This window comes from Ips typographus, linkage group LG1 (genome assembly GCF_016097725.1).
Source record: "Ips typographus isolate SLU linkage group LG1, UJ_Ityp_2.0, whole genome shotgun sequence".
Lineage (NCBI taxonomy): Eukaryota > Metazoa > Arthropoda > Insecta > Coleoptera > Curculionidae > Ips > Ips typographus.
In genome coordinates this window covers 19,745,843-19,772,236 of record NC_138422.1, presented here as the reverse complement: position 1 = coordinate 19,772,236, position 26,394 = coordinate 19,745,843, and the positions used below count along the sequence as shown (strand labels likewise).

The 26,394-nt window shown below is 34.2% G+C and overlaps 1 protein-coding gene across 2 annotated transcripts; it reads right to left on the bottom strand.

The window, feature by feature from the left end:
- Positions 1 to 25,897, bottom strand: Opbp (Optix-binding protein). 2 transcript variants are annotated; one of them, XR_014178908.1, is made up of 15 exons: positions 25,389 to 25,897; positions 25,178 to 25,332; positions 20,710 to 20,795; positions 19,626 to 19,720; positions 19,314 to 19,510; positions 19,148 to 19,253; positions 15,124 to 15,248; positions 14,861 to 15,065; positions 14,658 to 14,809; positions 14,455 to 14,600; positions 8,586 to 8,708; positions 5,848 to 6,044; positions 5,550 to 5,663; positions 4,600 to 5,362; positions 1 to 4,446 (listed from the first exon to the last, which is right to left on the bottom strand). XR_014178908.1 is itself a non-coding variant. In XM_081983877.1 (14 exons), the coding sequence occupies exons 1-14, from the start codon at positions 25,687 to 25,689 to the stop codon at positions 5,274 to 5,276; spliced, it is 2,091 nt and encodes a 696-aa protein (XP_081840003.1). In that variant the 5' UTR covers positions 25,690 to 25,897; the 3' UTR covers positions 1 to 5,273. The 2 variants fall into 2 exon arrangements, 1 of the variants encoding a protein (XP_081840003.1); XM_081983877.1 differs by having other exon boundaries at positions 1 to 5,362.
- Between the last annotated feature and the right edge of the window lie 497 nt (positions 25,898 to 26,394).

Genomic DNA, 26,394 nt, shown 5'->3' with positions numbered 1-26,394 from the left:
TAGTTTTTATAACATTTATTGGTTGGCTGAACCCTTACATATTTGACAAAATTTAGGCATAAATTTGCATACTACTTATGATATTCTTTGATCCTATCACTTGAATATATCAATAAAGTGATTTTATTCTGCAAAAATATTTTTGTCATATTTATTTTTGGCAATTATTGTTACCGTATACATACAATCAGTAAAAAATGTTCTAATTTAAAAAAAATAATTCCCTGTTGTTGTGAAGCGGTAAAATTAGTTTTTAAAATTTGCGAACATTTGAAACAATCATTACCTTAATTAAAAAATGTACAGGGTGTCTCCCAAATAGATCAGAAAACTTATAGGTCATATAAAGTTTTTTTAATAGCATTTATTTTATATACAGCTCTGAGAAGTAAATTTTTTTAATTTGAATTTTTTATGCAATGGGGTGGGGTCATCTACCAAAAAATATTTATTGCTCTAATTAGTAGTACTCAGAAAAATATTTGATACATATTTTTTCGCATATATATTTTAAAGCATCATTTTACTGCGAAAAAAACGTCAGTGAAAACCATACTTATTTGGTACACCATATATCTGTGCCCTATCTCTCTTCTGTTTATAGTAAGTTGAGTGAGACGGAATGCATGGGCGTATGTCTGAACAATTTTAACCAAACCTCAACCGGCGAGGAGGACGGAGCTGAAATTGTAGGAAGTTATTTTCTGCGGAAAAAAACGCCGATTAAGCGTTGTGTTGTTCAATAGTGTTCAAAATGTTGTAGGAGTTGCTCCAATAAGATATTTTTACGAGAGAAGCCGAAACCTGTGGAATGAGTAATTTGCGTCCTGACTTAACACTTCCACGTACGTTATGAAATTGAAAGGACTTTCTCTACGTCACAGGGAATCGTGCCGGGCTATGTTTAAACTTTCTTTTTAAGATTTTTATAAAATTACTAGGGATTTAATATTGAAATGTAATACGTAATAGCTCGTTTTAATACATGTCGTATTTTAAAATTTTCATATTTGGAACCTTAAATTCCACTATGGTAGACGACCCCATTGGTATTATTCTATTTTATGGAAAATAAAATGGGTCGTTCGTAATTTTAAAAAAACACACAAAAATGTGTATCCTCTGCAGAAAACGCCCACTAGTGTATTTTCTGTAAACTAAACGGTACAAAAAACCATGTCTTTTGAAAGACATTAAAATGCTCTTTCAAACTAGACCGAAAGTATTCGAATCGGTTAAATAGTTCAGAAGATATTAAAAGTTAAATATTAGAAATTGCATTGACCTGTCTCTCCCTTAATATGACATTTACGAAAAAATGTCATAGAACAAAACGATGCGATCTTACCCAAGTTATCAAATGACGTTTTTAGATTTATAGCTCATCGCATGATTTTCCGAATTACAATGAGTTTATGGTTTCTTAGTAGCATTACGCTCCCTAGCGACGGAGTTACGAACTTAAAACTAATTTCCAGCAATTTCCTGGGCTAACTTTAATTAAAACCAACCGCTAGACCTTACCGTTGTTGAGATATACGCGCTCCGTACCCTTAACCGGACAACCTGTACTTTTTTTTAAATAAATTTTCTGATAGACCTTTTAAAGTTACTTACTTAGTAGTTTTTATTTATTTAGCTGAATTTAACTATTTACAACCAAATGGTCTTTAACTATATCAATCACTATTAATCACCTTTTTAGTACTACCACAGACAAACTAATATATACAGACGGTCAGAGCAAATGGAAGCCATATAATTTTGGTGAAGGCGCCAGACCAGTCAGACTAACAAATTGTTTTAAAATATTTTGATGACTCATGCGTAATCGGCTGCGATCGTCTGAACGAGCGAAATTTGTTTTCCGCAGTGTTGCCATATTTCTGCAGAGACGCGTTCGGCGCACGGCATTTATGATTATACAACTGCATCAAATCACCGGCGCGACGCGACGGGTCGGTACGGAATAGAAATAAGAAAAAAAGCCGAGCGCATTTTGTACGTATGCTTGCAAATAATTAAATTTAATCTAAAATAGTACGTGTTTTAGCCACAGAACTTAAAATTGATAAAAATGGTAAAATGTTAAAAATCGCCAGTTTGGAACGTTTTATATAGGCCTTTGCTCTATTTAATCTAGCTCTATAATTTCTGTTTTGCTTTGTTTGAAATCTAATTTTTTTATAGAATTTTTCTTTGCGGGGAGTCAACTTAGTATAATCAGGCAAACTTGATATGTCACTTATAAAATTAATATCTGTGTTCAAATTGGGCTCAATAAAATTTAATTTTCTCTTGGGCCTGTCCATGTTGCTCCAGGTTTTCGAGTAAGTTTTCTGAGGTGTAAGGACTTTCAACTCTTCGAAGTTGAGAGTACCGTAGTGTCTTGGCACAGCGTCATTTTTTAAATAAATTTTTTTTTACCTCGGTAATTTTCATCGGAAAAATGGTTTTCGCAGATGAATTTTTGCCTTATAATGTCTGGTGGTAAATCGGCTAAAGTTGCGTTTCCTGTAAAATTATTAAAAATCGAAACTTTTTCTTATAGTAAATAATAATATTTCGTCTTAATTATTTTAATTATTGACTGATCATATGATTCATATGTTACTTTAAATCATAAAGCTCTGTGTTTACCTACAAATCAAAATAAAAAGGGATCGAAATGATTTTTGTTGTACACAGTGCATCCAGGTTTTATGAACAATACTTCAGGAATGCCCACAGAAGCACATTCTATAATGTATGTATTTTTTGATTAAATTTTTAAGTTTCTCATTTTTTAATAATCATCTTAGGTTACTTTAAGCGTATTTGTCTTCACGCTTCATATGGAGAGAGTAAAGCGAATGTGACGTCAGAATGACGTAATTTTTTTCAGAATGACATAATGACGTCACCTTGGCCCTGCTCGCTCCATGGAGCGCGAAAACGAATGCGGCCTTTACCTCAAAAAAAAGGAGCTTTGTAATTCAACCGATTTGTTTAATTCAATTCAAATGCCATTGCAGGTAGTCCTGATAAGTCTTGATTACAAAAAATGATACACTTTATATACAGGGTGGTCAGCCGCGAACATCGATCAAATACGGAAAAAGTAGAAATAATAGTATATTAAGTATCGAGAACGGTAAGTAAGCAGGATCGATGACAAAGTTTGGAGGCTGAGCAAAGCAAAGCCTCTAATTTGTCTGAGATCAGTAAAGCTGTTACTGTTCGTGATGCTTACACTATTTTTTGTACGACTTCATAGTCCTTCCCTCCTTCAAAACAGGTACTGTAATCACTCAAAATTAGACAAGTCGTACAAAAAAGAATAGTTTTAATATGTTTTTAATCCATGGTGTTCCATTTAAAATACGGAAGTTGGTAGCTACTTTTGCTATAACCGGAAGTACCACCAACTTGGAAATATTTTAGATCAACGACCCCCCATCGATTTTGGTTGGTAGCCAAATTTTCGATTTTTTTAAGTGTACTTTATCAACAATCGATGGAGTTCCCGGAGGACCATCCTATCCTGTTTGTATACAAAAAAAGCATTTTGTAATTGCAAAAAGCAGGGTAACCAAATTGCGGAAAAATGCTGTCAAAAATAATAGTTTAGGTAATTATTTCTTCTCAAATGGTTGTAACTCTCTAAAATCGAAAAAATGTGGTGCCTATTCGACATAACACCTTTTGTTTGAAAAAATGAAATGTTATAATCTACTAATAAATTTCTGTTTACTGATGTTGATTATAAACAAAACTTAATTTTTTTTATTTTATACTCGAGCTTATAATACTGTTACCTATCCAAAGAAACAAAGTTTATCAGTTACAAATAGTATTTATAATAATAATAATTATAATAGAACAACCTCAAATAATATTTCTCGAATATTTATAAAAAAGCAGCTCCTTGTTTATTTTATTAACAATTTATGTTACATGTCCAATTAGGACTTTCAAAATAATTTTGATAATATGAAAAAACCACGAAGAATTATGCAATAACGCATAATTTTTTTCAATAAATACATTCAAAATCTATACGAACGCCACTGGTTAAAATTACCAAATTGTTTGCACATTAAAACATGTGCAAGTCTAGTCTATGATATGAATATAGTACTAATTAGTAGAATATTATCATATTATTAAGCATCACCCTGTATTATAAAAGTGTACCTACCTACCTATTCGTAATAAACGAGATAGTCAATAATATTGATCGACAATAATATTAAAGAAGTCCTAACCCTGAACAAATTGAATACCTACCTATTGCAAAGTGCGACAATGGGTTTTTAAATAGTCTTTTAACTTTTAAGTAAGGTAATAGGTTAATACAGAAAAGCATCATGCGGCACTACATTAAAGCAAGCTAAATAAGAACATTTTTAGTTAAAAATAGCCCATACCGCAGTAAATCACCCACTTTCGACAAAGTTCAGGGTTCTTATGAGGAAATCTAAATAATCGGACACCGTCACGACCACTTTTTCCACAGTTTAAGTACTTGCACACATTTCCCGACATATTTGTAAATATCAGATATCTATGTGAGCAGAAAAAAAATAATAAATAACACAAAAGTTAAACTTCCACTACCGATGTCTGCACGTACGGTTAACAAATAGCAACAGTTTTGATGAATTTGGCGGGAAAACATTATCCGTAAATACAGTGCCAATTATAAACTTAAATACGTTCTAAATAAAGTTTTATCTGTTCTAACTCCAATAACACGATTCCTAGTTACCCTCAATATCTTAATATTTCTTAATAAAACAATATAAGCAAATTGCAATGATCATTTAAAAAAATTTCTGATGGTACAAAGAATTCTAGCAATACCAGGCAACGTTGCGTAATTATGCCTTCAAACAAGAGCCAAACTGCAGAAAAATTTACTGGCTGCACTGCCATCTGTTATGAGACGCTCGAAATAGATACCGTCGATTCGCCGATGGAGACTGTTGAACAGCAAAGGGTCTCCATTTAGCGTTTCGTTTTTTAACCATTTGGCTGACCGTCTGTATATATTAGTTTGTCTGTGGTACTACCAACTGAAAAAATGACATTTTTGAAAAATTTGTATGACTTACTACCATTAATTTGTCTTATGTATGGAATTACCTCCAACGCACAAGTTTTCTGATCGATTTTGGAAACACCGTGCATATCATAATTTAAGTTTACGCTATGCTTATATTACTGCCTGCCTACTACTACTCTGTATGTACTCATAGCTATGCACAAGTAACATAATTAAGTTACATATGCTACTGTGACTCAACTACTTCCATGTCATTTTGTAACTGAACCACATACTCTGTTTCCTCATTCGCTTCTATCACTTGGCATTCAGTTCCTAAAAACCACGATATTTTAGGTTAAGAAAGTATTTCCATACACGCGAGTAATGTTGTGAAAATACACAAGTTACACCAACTGTCCCAGTTATGGAACTCCATTACAACAAAAACGCGCAAACTTGCAAATGCTTGGCAACAAATTGTTGTTGAAACATATTTTTGCTTATTAATTTCTTAACATACCTTGAGTTTGGTTTCCTTCTTCTTCCAGTCCTGCAGTTTGTTCCTGATCCTGACAGATTTCCATATTACTGTCACCTTCTAATCCTTGAAGGGCTATGCTATCTTCGTTTCTCTCTAAAAAGTATTCTAATTAAAATATCAAATACCTAAATAAAGTAGGTTAATGTTTACAGTAACAATCACATAATTAAATCATTTAATGATTGGACGTATGACCACTTAACCTTGACTCATCACGCATACTTTTACCAGTTTCTTCAAAAAAATAGACAAATTATTGTAGGTAAAATTTAATTACCTTCTTCAGGATTCACATTGGGATGTGCCTCTTTGATGTGATCTTTAAGCGCATACAATCTGGCATAGCTGGCGCCACAAACAAAACAATCGTGCCTTAGATTGTTTTCACGTTTGTGGGTTTCCATATGAGCTCTAACAGCATAGAGAGACGCAAAGGGACGGTTACATTCTGTACAAGTGAATGGTTTCGTGTGGCTGAAATAAATAAACGTTGTCTGTGTATGTCGTTTTGACTTACATACTACACTTTGAGCAAAATGACATAATGCATGTCAACTTATTTTTTGATGGGCTGTCGGATGGTGGATTATTAACATTTAAAACTGCACCACTCTGTATATCCTGTAGTTCACGAGGCTCGCTTGACCAAACCCCTCATTTTAAAAGACGTAGGCAACTCACAATTATGATAAAATAGGTTAGTTTCTTAACCAAGTAACAAAAGTGTACATACATACATAGTACCAAGTAACATAAGTTTCATGTTTTTTTTTTTAGATATTGTGCTTTTAATTTGTTGAGTATGCTAAGCTAACTGTTTGAGGCCTCTCAATTGATTGCCAGAAACTACAGTGTGTTATTTTTTCTGGGTCATGACATCATTTCGTTTTACCTCAAAACATTTTTGACAAGCCACTGCTCGTTTCTTTTTTAAAATTTAAGTTCCTGAACGAGAAAAGAAATAACAATATTTATCAAACACTCGATGATACAATGATTTACATATCTGGGAGTAACTTGAATCTTATGCAGAAGAACATAAACAACGATTTGGAAAATATATTTAGATGGCTATGTAAAAATAAGCTTAGTGTCAATCCACTCAAGTCAAAGTTTTGTCTGTTTGGGAGAAAAAGTAGGTTGAGAAACGTCTCCTTGGAGCAGCTCGATGTAATTATGAATGGCACCAGGATTAAGTACGAGAGTCAAATAAAGTATCTGGGAGTCATTTTTGATTCCGAACTGAAGTTTTATGCCCACGCTGATTATATAACTCGAAAATTTTCAAAGAAGGTGGGCTACATTTCGAGAGTTGGAAGACAATTGTCTATGTAGACCAGACTGTTATTGTATAACTGTATTATGGCCCCTCATCTCAAGTTTTGTTCTGCTCTTTTGTACGGTCTACCTGGTTTTAAGATAGATCAGATCCAGATTGTGCAAAATCGAGCAATGAGGTGCATATTGCGATGCAACAGGTATACTCCCATCGTAGCAATGTCCACGACTTTAAGCATGTTACATATCCAAAAAATGATTGTGTTTGCCGTTCACGTGTTTGTGTTTAAATTCAAAAATGGACTGTCACCACCCTATATATGCAAGCGGATCAAGTCTTTTGACGAAGTCCACAGTTACAGCACGAGAAACTGTTCTGATTTTGTTTTGAGTGGAAATTGTAGAACAACACATATGTTCAATTCAGTATTGTACAAAGGTCTTCGGCATTTTAATATGTTGCCGCCCAATGTATAAAAAACTGTGATAATTTGAACAATTTTAAAAGAGCCCTAAGACAACATGTTGTAATTTAAGTGCTTTAGCTTGTTTTTGTATAATGTTTTTACTTTTAATTCGTTACTTGTTTTTAAAGAGGTCCATATTTGTCCATTTTATTAATTTATTTTATTTTTTTACATTAATTTTAATATTTTTTTTTTATTTGCATGATTTGCCATATTGTTTATTTTATAGCTACATGCTAAATAAATACCATTATTATTATTATTACTCTCTATTCCGGAAACAAAGCGTTTGGGCTTATAGTAAATTATTGTCTTATTTTTTGACGTAGAATATGCTGTTCTGTGTTTTACGCTAATTTTCGAATAATGTCTCGACTTGCTCCAGTCTTTTGTTTACTTTAACAAATGTTTTGCTAATTAGTATTCGACTATCAATGAAAATATGATGTTGGTTATGTCTATACTACTAAAATACGAGTATTTCCGAACTAAATCTCATAGCGCATTATTATAAACGCTAAACAATTACGTTGTAACGACAGAATCCAAAATATAAATAATAAATTGTCCTAAAAACTCACTGACATATGGCTGTAGAAGTTGCTTTATCTATTTACCTGTCATCATATGATTATAAGATACTGACACAGCACACAGCAGGGATATCTGATTCAACAGTTTAATGGTTTAAAAGAAACAATGACAATAAGGAAAATTACTTGATAAAATAAATAAAATCCATGGAATGGGGTGTGAATGCTGTTAAGATTGTTTAGTGAATAATGCCTAATAAAGCAAAATACGTATTTTGATCTGTGTGTGTTCAAGGCATTCTAACAAACCAAGATGGCCTATACTACAGTTTAAAACTCATGTTAACACCTCCACTAAAATACGTCTAAGGTGTATTTCTGAAATTAAAATTGCCTATTTTGAAGAATGAAAAATATCTTGTTTTATACACAATGATAAAATGAGATCATGGACTAAAAGATTTATTATCATTTATGAGTCAATTAATTTAAGGAAAGTCGAACATTATTTCACCGTTTTGTATAAAAAATAACTACAAGGTAAAACTCAAAGTAAAATAGGATGACGTAATGTAATAAAAATACTAAAATAATATTTTGAATTTGACGTTTGCTTATCTATTTGTCACATTCAAAACATTCACCTGTCTATTACATTGTTACGTCATCCTGTTTTTGTTTGATTTTCCTCTGGATCTTGTCATAGTGAATTACAATAAAAACACACAGTTACCTACCTGTTTTTATGACCAGCTAATTGAACAGCCGTTTTGAAAGCTTTAGGGCAAAATGGACATTTGTAATTTCTTTCGTCCGAATGTATCTTCAAATGGTGATTATACACACTGTAAGATTTGAATCTGAAAAAAATAATAAATCACATTAGTTTTCAATATGTATTATGAAAACCAATTTTTAGTTTTTTTTCTCCGTCAATGATTTATCAGTTCTCATGCAACGTAAGTCATTAATTGAAAATATAGCTATTCAGGTTCGTCAATTTGTAAAATATCTTTTTCGAAGAAAAGGTAGCCTTTTCCGAGAAGTTGAGATTTTCGTGCGTTGCCAAGGGTAGCAAGCGAAATAGTAGTTTTCCTAACAAATGTGCAAAGTAAGTCTTGTACGCACGATGGCTGGATATGATCGGGCACCAGACAAATGCGGACAAGACACTTTGCACAAGAGTTAGGAACAATATTTTTTCTACGAGGAACCCCAGACTTCATTTATTTTGCAACGTAAATAATAAATTCCGCTTTGACACACGCTTGTGACATGCACAATTTTTGTTTCATAACATTAACGTCACTGTCACAAGTTTTACGACTTTTTTGTAATTTTATTTAGTTCTCTACAAAATTCTAATCATTGTTTATGTAACATACCTTATAGTTATCTTGAACGGTTTTCCAGAAAATGGCGTGTAATGGTGTACGGAAATTACTGTTTTACCTTATTCTTAGAATAGAAAAGTTTACTTAAATGCTTAAAAATTCAGAGAACAGTACATTACTTTCAACTGAGATTGCGTTATCTACTACTTGGTTGTTTGGCGGCGGCAACAATGTGAATGTCGCGATCAAGGTCAAAGGTCTTTTCTACATGATTTTCAGAGGCCACTTTATCGAGAACCATTGAAAATAAGTGTAGGGTATACTGCATAGAAAATGATTAGAATTTTGTAGAGAACTGAACAAAATTACAAAAAAGAGGGGTTTCTATTTAAAAAAGTTGGCTTTGGTATCATAACTTTTTGATACCATTCACCTGTAGGGGTACTACGTAACTTGCTAGAAATAGAAACAGAGATTTAAACAAGGCAGATTTATAGTAGGACATCCACGTCCAAGTGAGATGAAGAAAGAAATTTCGATTCCCTTACATAGTTCTACAGCTAATTTTTCAAAAATTATATACAATACATTGGCCGCTCACTGTATACCTTCTTATAGATTCGAAAGAATTTGGGAATATTTCTGAAATTGGCATTCTCTCTTATACTTCAAACTATGACATAAGCCCCACTATCTCAAAAACAGCTGAACTACGACGTTCGAAAACGTAAACAATACAATATACGGGGTGACGAAACGAACTAAGACTATACGAGGTAACACCAAATTATTAAAAGTCCATTTTGTAACAGTATACAATTTACTCTATTTTCGTTCAGTGACTTCTGACTGTTGCGTCACATTCTTTATCTCATTTCATGTCAACGTGTGTTTTATAACATCCTACTACCAGCTATTGTCAGCTTGATGGATCAATTAATGTCAGGCTATTTTGACGTTTTTATCAGTTTAGTAAATAAATAAGAGTCGTCGTAAATAGAGTAGTTCTGTGTTCAAAATACCTTTTAAGTACAGTGAAGGTACAAATTCAGAAGAAAAAAGTGGCTGGAAAAACAATAATTACGTTAAACGCAAGGTTTTTTAATAACGTGCGGTTGGTTGATTGATGCCACATTTTAAGAGTTTCACTTCACTTATTTTTGATACAATAAAATACGATTTTTGCATCCGGGTCTTTATTTAATATCTGTTATTGTACATATTCACTATAAATTGCTTTCCTTCAGGATACAAATGGCCTAATTCCAACTGCCGTCGCATTTTTTTGTGGGGAATTATTCACATCGAGGCACTGGTTCTTAGTTGAACACATTATGCAAAATAGAGATTTAAGTGGTGAAGTTATAAAAATAACTTTTTTTGTGATATCAATACACAGCCAGATGAGTTTGTACCAACTTACTTTACTTTTTCGTGTCCGAGTCCATACTACAATTTGTCAGCCCAGTATCGGGCTACGTCCAGAGCATTATCTTTAGCAAGCCATAAATCTTCGAGGGAACAGGAGCTTGGGCAGTTCCTGCAAACCAGGAGATGTTCCATAGTCTGCGTCACCCCACAGTCGCATCTGACATCCTGTTCGTTAATAATTCCCCATTTTGCGAGGTTCGTCTTTACAGGGGCAACTCCGGTTCTGAGACGGTTGAGGGATCTCCAGCTCCTCCAGTCCAGCCTGGAGCCTGCTGAGGGTTCTTGTTTTAAGGGGAAGGCTTCTGGTGGGTCTATCGGTACTGTATTCAGGAAGCCTCTACGTGACTTCAATCGCCTCACCGGCTCGGGTGCTTCATAGAGAGGGTGACGGCTATCAAATGTTTGCCTAAATCTTTCGGTGTGTTCGATGGCTAGCCGTCGGGTTGTTGGTGGTTCGCACCCTGCAGCTTTATAGAGCTCATCCAGCGGGGTGGCCCTCATGCATCCAGTCATAAGCCTGCATGTCTCGTTAACAGCAGCATTGATAGATTTGACATGCACAGACCTATTCCACACCGGGCAAGCATACTCCGCTGTGGAGAAACATAGTGCTTCAGCCGTTGTTCTGATCACAGAGGGGTGAGCTCCCCATTTACTTCCCGTTAATTTCTTGAGGAGCTGGTTCCTAGACGATACCTTTTGTCGGGTCTTATGACAGTGGAACTTGTACGTGAGGGATCGGTCCAGAGTTACTCCCAGATATTTCGGTTGGGGTGTGTGTTCTATAGTAAAACCGTCCCATTGGATCTGTAATTTTCTTCCGGCGGCCTTGGTGTTCAGGTGGAAGGCGCATGCTTGGGTTTTCGACGGATTGGGTTTCAGAGAGTTTGCTTTATAGTAGGCTGACATCCGTAATAGGGCATTTTGTAATATCTCTTCAACAACCGGAAAGTTTTTTCCTTGGGCTGCGATGGCCAAGTCATCGGCGTAGAGGAAGTGCTCAGTATCACCAGGTGTGGGTTGGTCATTGGTGTATATGTTAAACAATATTGGGGAAAGAACACTACCCTGGGGAAGACCGTTTTTTTGTGTCCGCCATCTGCTCTTCTTGCCTTCTAGGCTTACATAGTACCTCCTATTTTGTAGTAAAGATTCGATTACCCTAGTTAACTCGTAATCCTTGGTGGTATTGTATATCTTGGAGAAGAGGGCCCTTTGGTTCACGGTGTCATAGGCCGCTGATAGGTCCACAAAAACTACTCCGGTTATATTCCTCTCCTCAAAGCCCCTCTCAATGTGTTCAGTCAAAGCTAGAACCTGCCCCGTGCATGACCTTCCTGGACGGAACCCTCCCTGTTGTGGAATCAGTCTTTGGTCCACACAGTTCTGAATTTTGTTGAGTATTAGCCGTTCATAGAGTTTGTATAAGTGGCACAGGAGAGAGATAGGTCTATAGCTACTGGCGAGGCTTGGGTCTTTGCCAGGTTTTAATAGTGCGATGACTTTTGATTTTCTCCAGGACTTGGGAATTTGTTTCGTCGAATAGCACCTATTAACTAATTGTAGGATCCACCGCTTTGTTTTATCTCCAAAATGTTTAACCTGCTCCACGCACATGTCATCCACCCCTGCCGCCTTCCCATTTTTCAGACTGTGAATGGCCTCATTAAGGTCCTTAATTGTGAAAGGTGCATTAATAGTTAGAGCTTCACCTTCGAGGTTTCTGTGGATTTTACATGCTCTAGGTTTTGCATCGGTTTTTCCATTTATCAGCAGCTGGTGGGCGATCTGATCGGGCGTGACGTTACTGGGTTGTTTCGATTCCATAGGGTCCCCGTTAAGTTTTTTCAACAGGTTCCACGCGATCTTACTACTATGGGTCATATTCAGTTTTTCGATTGTCTCAACCCATTTTTCTTGTCGTGCATGACTAAGCTCTCTGAGAAGCAGGTTACCTGATTCCACTGTTTGATCGCTAAAAGGGTCATTCTCGTACGAATCTGTGTATTGATCCAGAAGTTTTTTCGATTCGGTGGTTAGACCTGGGATGTATTGTTGTCGACATCCTCTTGGTGTGAAAAAAAAATTTCGGTGGTGATTATTTCCAAGTTTGAGTGACAGTGGCATAAGTTTGTTAATACAGGGTGGGGCAGAATGGAAGGGCGTTTTTGAATCATTCAAAATGAAAGCTTAAATATTGCCATTTAATATTTAACAATAAAAAAATGAAATTATGTTCTTAAAATGATGTCCGGCAGATGGCATCCGTTCTCTGCAATACACTGTTGTAGTCGTCCCTTAAAGTTCCGTATAACCTTCTCACACAAATCAATGTCTAATGCCCTAACTTGTGCTGTGATGGCTTCTTTTAACTCAAGCAGATTTCTAGGTTTATCAATGTAGATCTTCGCCTTTAGGTATCCCCACAAAAGAAATCAGCAGCTGTAAGGTCAGGGGAACGAGGGAGCCACGGCACATCACCGAAACGAGAGATTAAGTGTCCAGGGAAAATTCGACGCACAGTTTCCATTGTCGCTCGGGCTGTATGCGCTGTGGCACCGTCCTGTTGGAACCAAACATGTCTGGTGTTAATTCTTCTTCGTCGCAATTCAGGAATCAAGAAATTTTCCAACATGAAAACATATCGCTCAGTGGTTACAGTGGCAGTTGCCCCTCTTGCATCTTCAAAGAAAAAAGGTCCAATAACTCCAAGACGGCTCATAGCGCACCAAACAGTCTCACTATGAAGTGGATGTTGATGCAATTCACGGGGGTTTTCGGCAGGTCAATATCGGCAGTTCTGTTTGTTAACAAAACCGCACAAATGAAAATGAGCCTCATCGGTCATGATTATTATTGGTTCATTTTGCGCAAAATCTCCTTCATTTAATTTCTGGACAACCATAAGCTTATAGGGGTGAAAGACAAGATATTGGTGTAAAATTCTACGAAGTGTTCGACTACTCATTTGGAGTGCTGCAGCCTGTTTTCGAACTGATCGATCTGGACTAGCAATTACTGCCGGTCTCACCCTTTCTACGGAAGGTGGTGTTGCACAATTCGCGGACGACCTAGAGGTTTTGGATTTATTGCCGATGCCGAAGTTCTAAAATTCTGAACCCATCTGTTAATTGTGTCACGTTTCGGAACTGAACCATGATGATTAAAGTTTTATTGAAAGTTCAACTAAAATAAACATACAAATTGAAAAAACCTTGCTAAACTTTAATTTCCAATTATTTATTAACTAAGTCCAACCAGTGCCTCGATGTGAATTTTATACTCTACAAGATTGTTTCCTAGCATTTTTTTGGGGGGCCATTTAGGGGAGTTACAAGCTGAAAACTCAAGTGCAGGTTCAATGGAGCGTAGCTCCGTTATTTAAGGAGTTACCGCAAAAGTGTGAATAAGGAGAGTTGTAGGGAATTTTATGCTCTACAAGATTGCTTCTTAGCATTTTTGCCTTAAAGGGCCGTATAATATAAAAAAAAATAATAATAATTATTTATATATTTTTTTGACGGTTTCACTTTTACATCAGAAACAGACAGAGCCAAATCGGTGTTTTTTGACATAACCTGTTTATTTATGATTTTGCTGTATAAATCATACCGCCAACTGACATTGTCTGACCGATCACATTTGATCACTATTGCCAACCTAATTCATAATCACTCCTCCTAGTTTTTATAAGATAAATAGAATATAAAACTATAATAATTTTGACAATAAATCAATATCACATTTAAGACATACGTTTTGGCTGGTGATTGTGACGCAACAGTGAGAAGTCGCTGAACAGAAAGTACTATAAAAATACGAAAAAAAACTTTTGACTTACCTTTTATCGCACTTGGTACAACCATAAGGACGATTTCCAGTATGTGAACGCATATGTAAAGTCAAACAATAGCTTATCCTAAACGATTTGTTACAAACTTCACATACATGCGGTTTTTCTCCGGTGTGAATTCGTTCATGTTTAACCTAAAACGTTCAATTATAATTTTAATTTGTTAATTTAGAATTGCCTAAAAAACCTACTTTTTCATGTGGTTTACTAAACCTGCGACCACAAAACTGACACTCAAACTGTCTTTTTTGACACTGCTTTGTTGAGTGTTCTTCCAAAGCTTCGTAACTGATAAAACCTTTTTTGCAGTACGAACAAGTGAGTTTCTTAGTATTGGAATGTGCTAAAATCCATAGTTATGTGAGAATAGTATCAGACAATGCTTAAAACGTACCATTTTTGTGCATATCAAGACTGGTCAGCGAATCAAACTTTCTGTTACAAACTAAACAAGTTAAATGATCAAAATCTTCGTGAAACTTCATATGGTCAGCCTCATATTTTTTCTCGATTATTTTGAAGCAAACTGGACATTCAATGTTGTCTGTTTCTGCTTCTTCGTCAGCAGTTTTACCAAGACCATTTTCCTTTGGTTCAAGCTGCAGTAAAATTGTCATTAAGTTAGTAAGTTTAGCATAAATAAACGATTTGACGCACTTCGCTAGAACCCTCTTGATTATGCATTCTGGAGTGTAATCGCAACTGTTTGTAAGTTGGAAACTTTGTATTACAAATGTTACACACATTTAGATACATCGTAATTTTTTTCTTGTGAACAAAACCTAAAAAAAAAACGTTCTAAATTAACAAAATTGCAGTATTTTTCCTGATTTGCCAGAATGTCAAATTTGATATACTTATGCCGATAAATTGTCAAATTTCTTACTCAACATGTTTTGATTACTTTAAATGGAACACTGCATTTTATTTGCTCAATCAAAAGATCCATTTCATTGTGGTTAAGTTGGTTACTTCTCGAAAAATACAGGGTTTTTTTTCATAAAAATTGAAAACAAAGAACATTTATAATGTGGTAATTGGCGTTTAAAGTTAAGCCGTCCCCAACCTAACATTTTTTATGTTTATCAGTAGTTGCGGTACCGTTTCTTCATTACACCCGGTACCGCAACCGTTGTTAACTTAAGTTAACGGCGAAAAACGCCATAGAATTATGAAACCAATGCTAAACTCCAACAAACGAAGAAATGACGGCTAAGATGTTCGAACATTTTTCCAAAATTGACCACCAGAGAGCGTATTTCTTATCTTGCAACGCCAATAGCTACATTTGAACTTCAAACGTCAAGGTCGCACACTACAATATGCTTAATGATTATGTATGGTTTAGAAAAAATATGCAAATTGTTTTAGCGAAATTTTTATGGCTAAAATGTTGAAAATCAATCATTATTAAGGAAAATAATAAAATAATGAAAATAATATAATAATGAAATAATGGCTTAGCTAACCTTTTTCAGTTGTTCTAGTATATTTTTTTTTCAAGGTCAAAACGGATAAGAACGGCCAAATTTTATGCCAGTTGACTTATCGGAGTATTTGCAATTGTTTTAGTCCATTTTTATGACCTAAGTAGGAAAAGGCTTATTGCAGTTCTAATTGTTGTCAATTTTTAAGGCCAAAAATGGAAAAACAGTAAAATTTTATGAAAATTTACTTACTGGACTATTTGCGGTCATTCTAGTAAATTTTCAAAGCCAAAACGTTAAAAAATACAAATATTAAGAACACTGATTTACCGCGCTATTTTCAATCAGTTTAGTAAATTTTCAAAATCAAAACGTTCAAAAACGGTTGAATTTCACGAAAACTATCTTACCGGACTATTTGCAATCATTCTAGTTAATTTTGAAGGTCAAAACGATGAAAAGCAGTCAAATTTCAGCAGTCAAAAACGGACTTACCGGACTATTTGCAGTCGTTCTAGTCAATGGGCCTGTCCCACAATTTTTTTTTATTTCATAACTACAAAGACGGATTGAAAATATTATACCCGTATTTTTTTGTTTTCAAAAATATTAAATCTAAATAGAAAAAACTAATGTATAAACATTTACGACCATAATTTTTTCTTCAAGAATATGAAAAATTAGTTTTTTGATCCTATTCTTTCGATTCCAGTCATTAAAACAAAAATTTATGATATGTGGGATAGGCCCATTGTCAACGGCAAAACGATGACAAATAGTCAATTGTCATTAAAAACTGAATTACCTGACTATTTGCAGTCATTCTAGTCCAGAGGTTCCCAAACTTTTTTGTTTATAGACCACTTTATAAATTTTGCTGATTTTGGTGGACTCCCTGAAGCTACATTTATACCATATTCTCAAAACTCAACAAAAAAAATTTGAAGATTAGGTCTATGGCATTTTGTGTTGCGGCTGAGTTCCAACGATTAACAGTTTTCGAAAAAAAAAAGTGAAAATTAATTGGTTAATTAATTATTAATTGATTGTGCTGTGAATGGATGTTAAGAAAGTAAAGTAGATCATTGAAAAAAGTGATTCCATCCAACTTCACTTTTTTACTGCTACTCACAGCACAAGAAACCAATACAATCCCATTTATAAATAATGCAACCTTCCATTCGGAGTGTTAAAATAAAAAGGAAAATAGTATGTATGTTTTCTTTTGTTGTATTTACTCATAAATGTAATTATTACACTGTTAATATGGTTATCATATTCCATTGTAAACAGTTAAACAGAAAAATGTTTGTGAACCCCCATTTTTTTGTCACGCCAACGTAGACCCCTTTGAGACTCCCGTGGACCCTTGAGGGTCCACCTGGACCACTTTGGGAACCTCTGTTCTAGTCAATTGTCAACGCCAAAATGATGAAAAACAGTCAAATTTCAGGAAAACGGACGTACCATACACCTGTCCTACTTTGACCAGTAAATTATAGTTTTTTTTATGTCATTTAGTCACTTTTGAGGCATCTTCGTTCTAAAAATTTTTTGGAGAATTATGAATATGGTTGTAATATGTCAAAGAATTTTGAGCTCAAAGTAACATAAGGATATTGAGGAAAAAAATATACGGTGGGCAAAGTTGTTACTTCTTTGCCCAGGTATAGAAAATTGCAAAAAGTGACAATACGCCTTCTTTGCCCACATTTTATGTTTTTAAAAGTCTCCAAAAGTGAAAAAAAAAACAGTAAAAAAGCCTTTTTTCAATTTTTTTAAGCGAAACGTACAAAAATAACTAATAAAGGTTGATAAACTGAAATTTTTATCGCATTCTGTTCAGACTTTCAGGTTCCTATGACTACTTATCACCACCCTTAAATATAAATTTAAGGAATGGGTTATTAAAGGTTAAAACGAACTAAATTTTCTCGGAACTTATACATGGTTCCGACAAAATTTTGATTATATCTCCGAAAGCAACATCGGATATATTATCGATTGTTGAAAAGGAAAATCCATTTTTATTTTTTTGTGAAGAAATCAGTTGTGTAACTAATGCTGTCGGTGTTTATTATTTCAAGAATTATTCCAATAAAATATTGTCTTCTTTGTAGGAAACTGGACTACAATAAACAAAGGTGTTGTGTTAAGCAGGCTAATTATTAGCCTTAAAGGGCAAAATCAATGATAAAACCAAAACTGATAATGACGCAAATCCACCAACCTTGCCCACCTAAACTTTTATTTTTAACAAAAATCTGTTCAACTTATAGTGTTTTTCCGCTATGTAGATTCGTTTAAAACATGTTAAGAAACGCCTGTCCTTAACATGTTTTAAAAATCCGCCAAACCTCTTCGAGTTGAACTACGGAGTTGCCAGATGTAAAAAATCGCGTAAAAAATCCTGTTTATGGGCAAAGTAGGACATGTTTACGGTACCGGATTATTTGCAGTCATTCCAATCAAATGTTACGCCAAAACAATGAAAAACAGTCAACTTTTATGAAAACGTACAAACCGGACTATTTGCAGTCATTCTAGTCAATTGTCAACGTCAAAACAATGCTAGTCAATTTTGAAGGTCAAAACGATGAAAAACAGACAATTATCATTAAAAACTGACTTACCGGACTAATTAGTTATTCTATCTAGTTTTAAATCCAAAACGTTGAAAAACAGTCAAACATCATGAAAATGGACTTACCGGGCCTATTTGCAGTTATTCCAGTGAAAATCTATCATTCTATCTGTCAAAAGTGTTATTCTGACGCTAAAGCTGTCAGAACTACAGTAAAAGAAAATCGTTGAGAACATTAAATAGTGTCAATTTAAAGAATTAAAAATTGACATTTTGACTAAAAGCTAAACTGGCAATTTTTTTTCTCAAACATTTCATTAAAAATGTAACACAAAAATTGTCAAATTGACGGAAAAAGCTAAAACGACTATTTTTTGGAAGAGAAATTAACGGTTGGCACGTCAGAAATATAAAGAAAAAAAATACAACCGTATATTTTTGGAAAAGTGACCAACGTAACCTAAAAAAAAAACATATTTTTAAAATCGTTTTTCCTAAATTGTCAAATTTGACGATTTAGGAAAAAATACAGTACTCCACTGAAAGAAAATGGACTACTACTTCTTTTTTTAAAAATACAGCAATTTGGCTAATTTAAACTATGCTGTCAGATCAAAATGAACAGAGCTATTGAGTAAAATATAAACAATCACCCTGTGCACAAATTTACCTGTATCATCTTCAATTAAATGCGACTTTGAGTGATCATTCAACGCTATTAAGGTAGTGTAGACCGCTTGACAAAACGCGCATTGGTACCGAAAGGTTTCTTTGACCTACAAAAATACCATGAATTATATTTTGGCTCCAACAATACTACCGCATTATAGTTTTACTTTCTGGATTTGTTTTTTCTCCGCTTTATCGGCTTTTTTCTTCTTCAAAGCTTTCTTTACATGTTTGCACTTGTGTTTTTTGAAATGATCCAAATTGGGAAATTGTAATAGGCAGTTGGGACAACGGTGCACTTCAATCAACCTCGTTTTGTCTTCAATATTATCGGCTTCTTCGATGCTAAGAGAACGCACTTTTCCTACAATTTTTTGAAATTTATGCAAACATTTAGAGAATATCATAATAATATTGATGTTAAAATTAAGTTGCTTGTATGTAAATTCTGCTTAAAAGAATTGTAACGTAATTCTTACCATCTTCAACAATATAATGGGTGGTTATTGGTAAAACCTCTTCATCCGTGTCTTGATCACTATCATCACCGTATCGCTGAGAGTTGAAATCTGAACTTTTATGAAGAAATATAAACAATAAGTATTATATCATTATCCCCTAAAATTTTACTTTTTAAGTAGTGATCGACCGATACCGATACTTGTATCGGTAATATCGGTATATCGGCAGCAATGCCGATATATCGGTATCGGCAAATTTATGCCGATATTTTTGCCGATATTTTTAATGATATTGTGCAATCAATTTGAACCATAATCGGCGGGAGCGAGTAAAGTCTTTAACGTTATTACAGGCGAACCAATTGTTCAATTGCTTTGCAACTTTCAGGTATAACTAATTTTGGGGCGTAGAATCGATCTATGATAACCGATTTTTCGTATCTGTCAAAATGACAGGTGTGACCTGTAGCCTGTACGGGGGATTTTGAAAGGTTATAGCGGCCGAACGGTTAGAGTTAGGAAAGTGCTGTTCACAGGTCATTTTAATGATTTTTACCCCTCTATCGAATGACGGTGGTTTGACAGCTCTAGGATGACATTTAATGACAGATGTCACATTGACATGTCAAAAAATGTGTTACACCATATGTTTTTTTTCGCAGATTCGGAATCAGCGGGAAATTCTACGTTCAAAAATATGGCTACACTTGAAAATCGGTTGATAAATAAAAAAGTTAGAAAAGGCCATTATTACTCGCCGGCTCACTTAGGGCCAATTAACGTGGAAATTTTTTTCATCTGAATTTTCTGAAACTCACCTATTTAGGGGTTTTCGGGGTCCCTGAAAACGATGCCGCACGTTAAAATTCTGTCAAGATTCAAATGACAGCTGTACCTGTCTCTTTGACGCGTGTTTGCCGAGAGTCGGCACGCTTAAGATCTATAAACTTCACAGTGCCGGCAACAAGAGATTCAACTTTTACACCTATGCCGATATAATATCGGTATATCGGTAATATCGGCATATAATATCGGTATCGGCCGATATATCGGTATCGGCAAAAAATACCCGTATCGGTCGATCACTATTTTTAAGCCTTACTTTTCGTCAAAAATATCATCCACTGGGCTTGAAGTTCCCTCAATCGAATTAGTATCAGCTTCCGCAACGTCAACTTCTTCAGTTTCCTATAAATATGAAAGTGACTGTCAAACATTGTCAACTCTCACTTTGAAATGAATAAATTTGAAAAGAATAGTACACTTTTCAAAGTAATGAATTATGATAAAAAGTGAACGGCAATATTATGGAATAAATTCGTTTAAAAATCAATATTTTTTTATAAAATTTATTAATATTTTTTATAATTTGCTAGAAAACGTCAATTATTAATTTATGTTACTGATTTTTTGTTTTGCATTAATTATGTGTTTTTTATATCGCTGCTCCGGCAGAAGCGTAACTGCAAAATTTTCAACAATTGACTTGAGCCTACCATTAGTCTTCAAAACGTTTAATATACAGGATGTTTCACGATAAATGCGTCATATTATCGGTTATAGGGTTTGATTGAACGTCAAAAAATAGCCCTAGTTTGCCATACTGTGTGTCCAGGATAAGGAGGGCCACTATAGGAGTCTTGGAAACAGTTATAGATACAAATTTGGTTAAATGGGAAGAAAGTTGCCTAATCATGGCCTTAATAATTTTCTCAAAAAGTGGGATAAATAAAAATGTCCAAACTTTTTTTTTTTTTAAACATGTCAAGGTTTTGAGATAAAACTCTTAAAGGAAATGATTTTTTTCTAAAAATGTAACCTTTTTATAAATCACCACACACAAAATATCCTCTAGATTCTAGATGAATGACTCCAATTGATGTCCATTTTAAGCCTTGTTTTGTCAATTTTAATTTACATCTTTGTATTTATTGTGGGTTTGTAAATCCCCATGTAATGCATCCCTTATCACCCTTACCATGGGAATCTCGGTTATTTGAAGAATTACAAGGAAGTTTAAAGCAGGTGTCAAATATACAGGGTAATTCAAATTCGACCCTCACCATTGGGATCTCGGAAACTATAGGAGATACGAGAAAGTTTAAATTGGGGCAAAGTTGCACAATGTAAAGCTCAACGAAATGCAGTTTTAAAAATTTCGATTTTCCGAGTACTTCCGAAGATATCCGAAAAAAATTGAAAATTTGATTTTTTGTTTTTATTTATTTCTAATCTTATTTGAAGAGATATTCCAAAACTAAAAGCACCTTTTCATTACCACTTTTTCTCAGCTATTCGATGATACATTCAAATTCGCCACACGACGTTTCGTTTTTTGGCAGCCATCATCAACTTCCTTTTTTCTTATGGGCGCCATATTGGATTTTTAGCCCACCAAATAGTACGTTTTATTCTGATTTTAGTGATGTATAATAACTTATGATTTGCTTCATAAATAACAAAATAATTCAATAAAAACTATTTTTACTTTAGTTATTGGCTTTGAGTTAATGGGCCGTTTCATAAAATGTTTTCATTATTTGACAGTACTTGTCAAACACGATAATTCGGACGATCATTAGAGCTTTTAGAGACTTTACCTTAGTTAGCTTTGAGTTAATGAGACGTTTTATGAAGATTACTTGGTAGTACTTGTCACACGCAATTGGCCTGAACATACTTAGTCACAAAGGTGTACACGTGACTTAAACCGGTTTATTCACTCGAAGAGCCTAGGCCACTCGCTACGCTTGTGGACCTAGTTGTTCTTTTCGTGAATAAAATATGGTTTAAGTCACTTGCTGCAAAGTAACTATTAAATCACTCTGAATGACATTCGCCTATTTACAGATGTAAACAAACAAACATCAATGTTACATCTACGGGGCGCGGTGCAAATTTAATAGAACTGTAATTTTAGTTTTTTTTTTAATATAAGAAGTCGAAATTTAATAAAATACTGTATAAGACACGTGACTTAAACCGGTTTATTCACTCGAATAAATATGAATGAATAAAAAATGGTTTGTCACTTCCAAAATAAATAACTATAAACTTGCACTTAACATTATAAAAAATTGAAATTTGGCAAAAAATGAAGTTCCTAAAATGATGATCTTTCTCTTGGAAACATAAATAAGCCTTTTAAGTTAGAGATAATGCTAACAAATCTCTTTTTCTGATTAACCTAAATAGTTCAGCAATGCTTGTATAATAATAACATTTTCTGCGGGGGTTTCTTTTCTAGATACATTTTTAACTATGAGTGACGCTCTAATGATCATCCGAATTATCGTGTTTGACAAGTACTGTCAAACAATGACATTTTTTAAAACGACCCATTAACTCAAAGCCAATAACTAAAGTAAAAATAGTTTTTATTGAATTATTTTGTTATTTATGAAGCAAATCATAAGTTATTATACATCACTAAAATCAGAATAAAACGTACTATTTGGTGGGCTAAAAATCCAATATGGCGCCCATAAGAAAAAAGAAAGTTGATGATGACTGACAGAAAACGAAACGTCGTGTGGCAAATTTGAATCCATCATCGAATAGCTAGGAAAAAGTGGCAATGAAAAGATGCTTTTAGTTTTGGGATATCTCTTCAAATAAGGTTAGAAATAAATAAAAACAAAAAATCAAAATTTCAGTTTTTTTCGGATATCTTCGGAAGTACTTGGAAAATCAAAATTTTTAAAACAGCATTTGGTTGAGCTTTATGTTGCGCAACTTTGCCCCAATTTAAACTTTCTCGTATCTCTTATGGTTTCTGAGATCCCAATGGTGAGGGTCGAATTTGAATTACCCTGTATATCAAATAAGTTTGGTAATTTCATGAAAAAATTAGTCAATTTTGACACCCTCTAGCGGCCAAACCGTCTAACCTATCCATTCAAATTGGGAGACTGTTAGAAAGCTCATTTCATTGGCTATCCATTGACGTATAAAACACTACTACAAATGGGGCAAATAAACGAGTTATTGAAGATTGAAAAAAAGGATGCACGAAAAAAGTCATAAAAAAATAGTCAACTTTGACTCTCCCTAGCGGCCAAATCGTCTAACCTATCAATCCATGTTGGGAACTTTTTAGAAAGGTCATTCCATTGGCTCTCCATTGACGTATACAACTCTAACAAAAATAATGCAATTAAGCGGGTTTTTAAATATTAAACAAAAGTACACCAAAAAAATTGGTCAAAGTTGACGCCCTCTAGTGGCTGAACGGTACCACTAACCAACCGACTTTTCTACGTCAATATAAAGCTAATTTTATTGGCTGTCCCTGTCCATCGACATATAAAAGTATATACAAAGTGGTATAAATACGCGTGTTATTTACGGTTTACCGACAGGGTGCCCCAGAAACACTTTTTGACTGGCTAGGGCTAATTTGCCTCTGAAAAATTAAGAAAACACGGTTACATGAGCTACTAGGTCTGAAATTTCTTGAAAAACCGATTTTGCAAATGACAATTTTCGTAAAGGTCAAATTTGCCCGAAACACCACCACTATTCCAATGTTTTTGCCTTTTGTTGGCCACTTAATGCAAGCGAAAATCCACTTTAATGATTTTATTTTTAGTAGTTTTGCTACGGCTCTAAATTTGACATGCAGTGTGCTAGGTTTGTGCCAAATATCAGGGCCGTCCCGGACCGATTAAAAAAAAAAAAAAATTTCAAAGAAGTTAGGTTATATTTTTTGGAAAGCCCCTTATATTTTCTATCCATTGACATATAAAAGTCTATACAAAGTGTTGAAAATAAACGAGTTGTTTGACAGTTTTGACAGCTATTACTTTAACCTTCAATAACTCGACAGTTACAGGGTGGTTCAATGTATCAATTTAAAGAATACATTTTTTAAATAAGTAACCTAATACAAACCTATATACCTTAATTTTGAACAGAGAATCAGACAAAGTTTTAATAATAAGGGGTGTTTAATTTGGACCTCTTTTTTAGAACTGACATCTTGAGCTCTTTTTTTGACCATTCTGTATAATATATTTTATCGTTTTTCTTCACCCACTCTTAGAACACACCTCGTATAACAGGACAAAACACAAAAAGCAAGAAAAATCATTCCCTGATATGCATAAAGTAAAATGTTTTGGAGACTGAAAATATTAAATTTCACATAGAAGGGTATATATCTCAGATAGAGAAAAGTGTATGACATTAATGAATTTGACCTAGAATCCAAAAATGCAATAATATAGTTCCATTTAAAATAAGCAGCAGTTGATGTTTACTTCGGGTTAAATCTTTGCAAGCATATTTTCTTATTTTTACTTTTTTTTTAATTAAAAAAGGTTCTTTTTGATTCTCCAGTCCTGGTAATTCAGAAAACTAGTGGGTATTGTTAGGTTAGGTTAGTTATTGGGAGTTATTAGGAATTACTGGGCTTTACAAGGAATTAGTGAATAAAATTGTAGTCAGCAGTTTAACCCTCCGGTTACACTATGCCTTCCACCTTTGACTCTATATTATAACAATTTTATTTCAATATGACTGAAATAAAGTGTGGCTTATTTCTCTATTTATGATTAAATAAAACTTACCAAAACAACTTCCTCTCCTTCATGAAACTTTGCTAAATGATCTTTAACAGAACTGAATGTGGTATTGCACACTTCACATGAATAGATCATGTTCGGGTCATCAGTGATTTCCTCTTGGTTCATTGGTACTTTTATTTCACTAGTTTGCTTGTCATCTACAAAATGTTTGTAACAATCATGACTGCCCATAGAAACTGTAAATTGAATTTACCAATATCTGTTTCACAAACATCTGAAACTTCAGTTTTAACTTTGGATAAATCTGGGATTTGAGCAGCATCATGTTCATTCCGTCTCTTATGAGGTGACAAGTTTTCTTTCTGGTTGGTCGACAAATTAATACATTCTCTTCCTAAATGATCTGCTAAATCTAGAAGGTCCGCACATTTCTCGTTACAAGACGGACAAGCCAAATTATCGATATGATCAACAATTTGAAGAATATGAGTCTTCAAAGAGTTGTGGGACACAAATGTTTCATTGCAACATAGTGGACAGGTTAGGGGATCCATTGGATTAAAGTAAAATCGATTTCTAGTACACAAAGTAAACAAATAAGGTAAAAAAATTAAACATTAATTATTTACGAAAAAAGTGTTAATTAAAACCCGGCAAAATTTAAAAACACGAGAAAACTTCACGTTAGTTTGCAAGCACAATTTCAGTCACGAGAAGTTGGACGAAATTGAAGAAACACGAATGGCGTGGCTTCTTTCTCGGTTACATTGACGTCCGAGCTCAATGACGTTTTTGACGTATGACGTGTTTCGATTTTATTTTTTTCGTACTACTACAATTTTTAAATAAATCAAATTAAACTAGTAAAAAAAATACTGATTGCCACGGCCGTGTTTAATTTTTACACGTACAATTGTGTTTAAAAAGCTGAAAATAATCAATAGCAAATTAACAAACGGCAGTGACGTTCTCCGGTAGGCGGCTGGCAGCTGGCAACAAAGCCGAATTTGCGAGGAATGGTGCGACGCTTGACGTCATAGTGGATGCTCGAATACATAACATGCTTGCGGTTACAGTTTTTATATGACTTATAAACTGTTTTGATTTTATATTGAGTGATAAGTGTAAGAGCAGCCAAATGTTCAATTCTATTTTGTATGGTGGATTACAGGAATACAACAAGTTACCCAATGTGATTAAGGAGTGTGATAGTATGGAAGTTTTTAAAGGGTCTAATTAGAAAACATGTTTTAGGATAG

Bases quoted from the DNA above. Each gene is read 5' to 3' on its own strand.
- Opbp (XM_081983877.1), bottom strand. From the start codon at position 25,689: ATGGATCCCCTAACCTGTCCACTATGTTGCAATGAAACATTTGTGTCC. The intron at 25,333-25,388 runs GTAAATTCAATT...AACATTTTGTAG, and splicing joins TGTTTGTGAAACAGATATTG to ATGACAAGCAAACTAGTGAA. The intron at 15,066-15,123 runs GTGCGTCAAATC...ATTTTACTGCAG, and splicing joins ATCAAGAGGGTTCTAGCGAA to CTTGAACCAAAGGAAAATGG.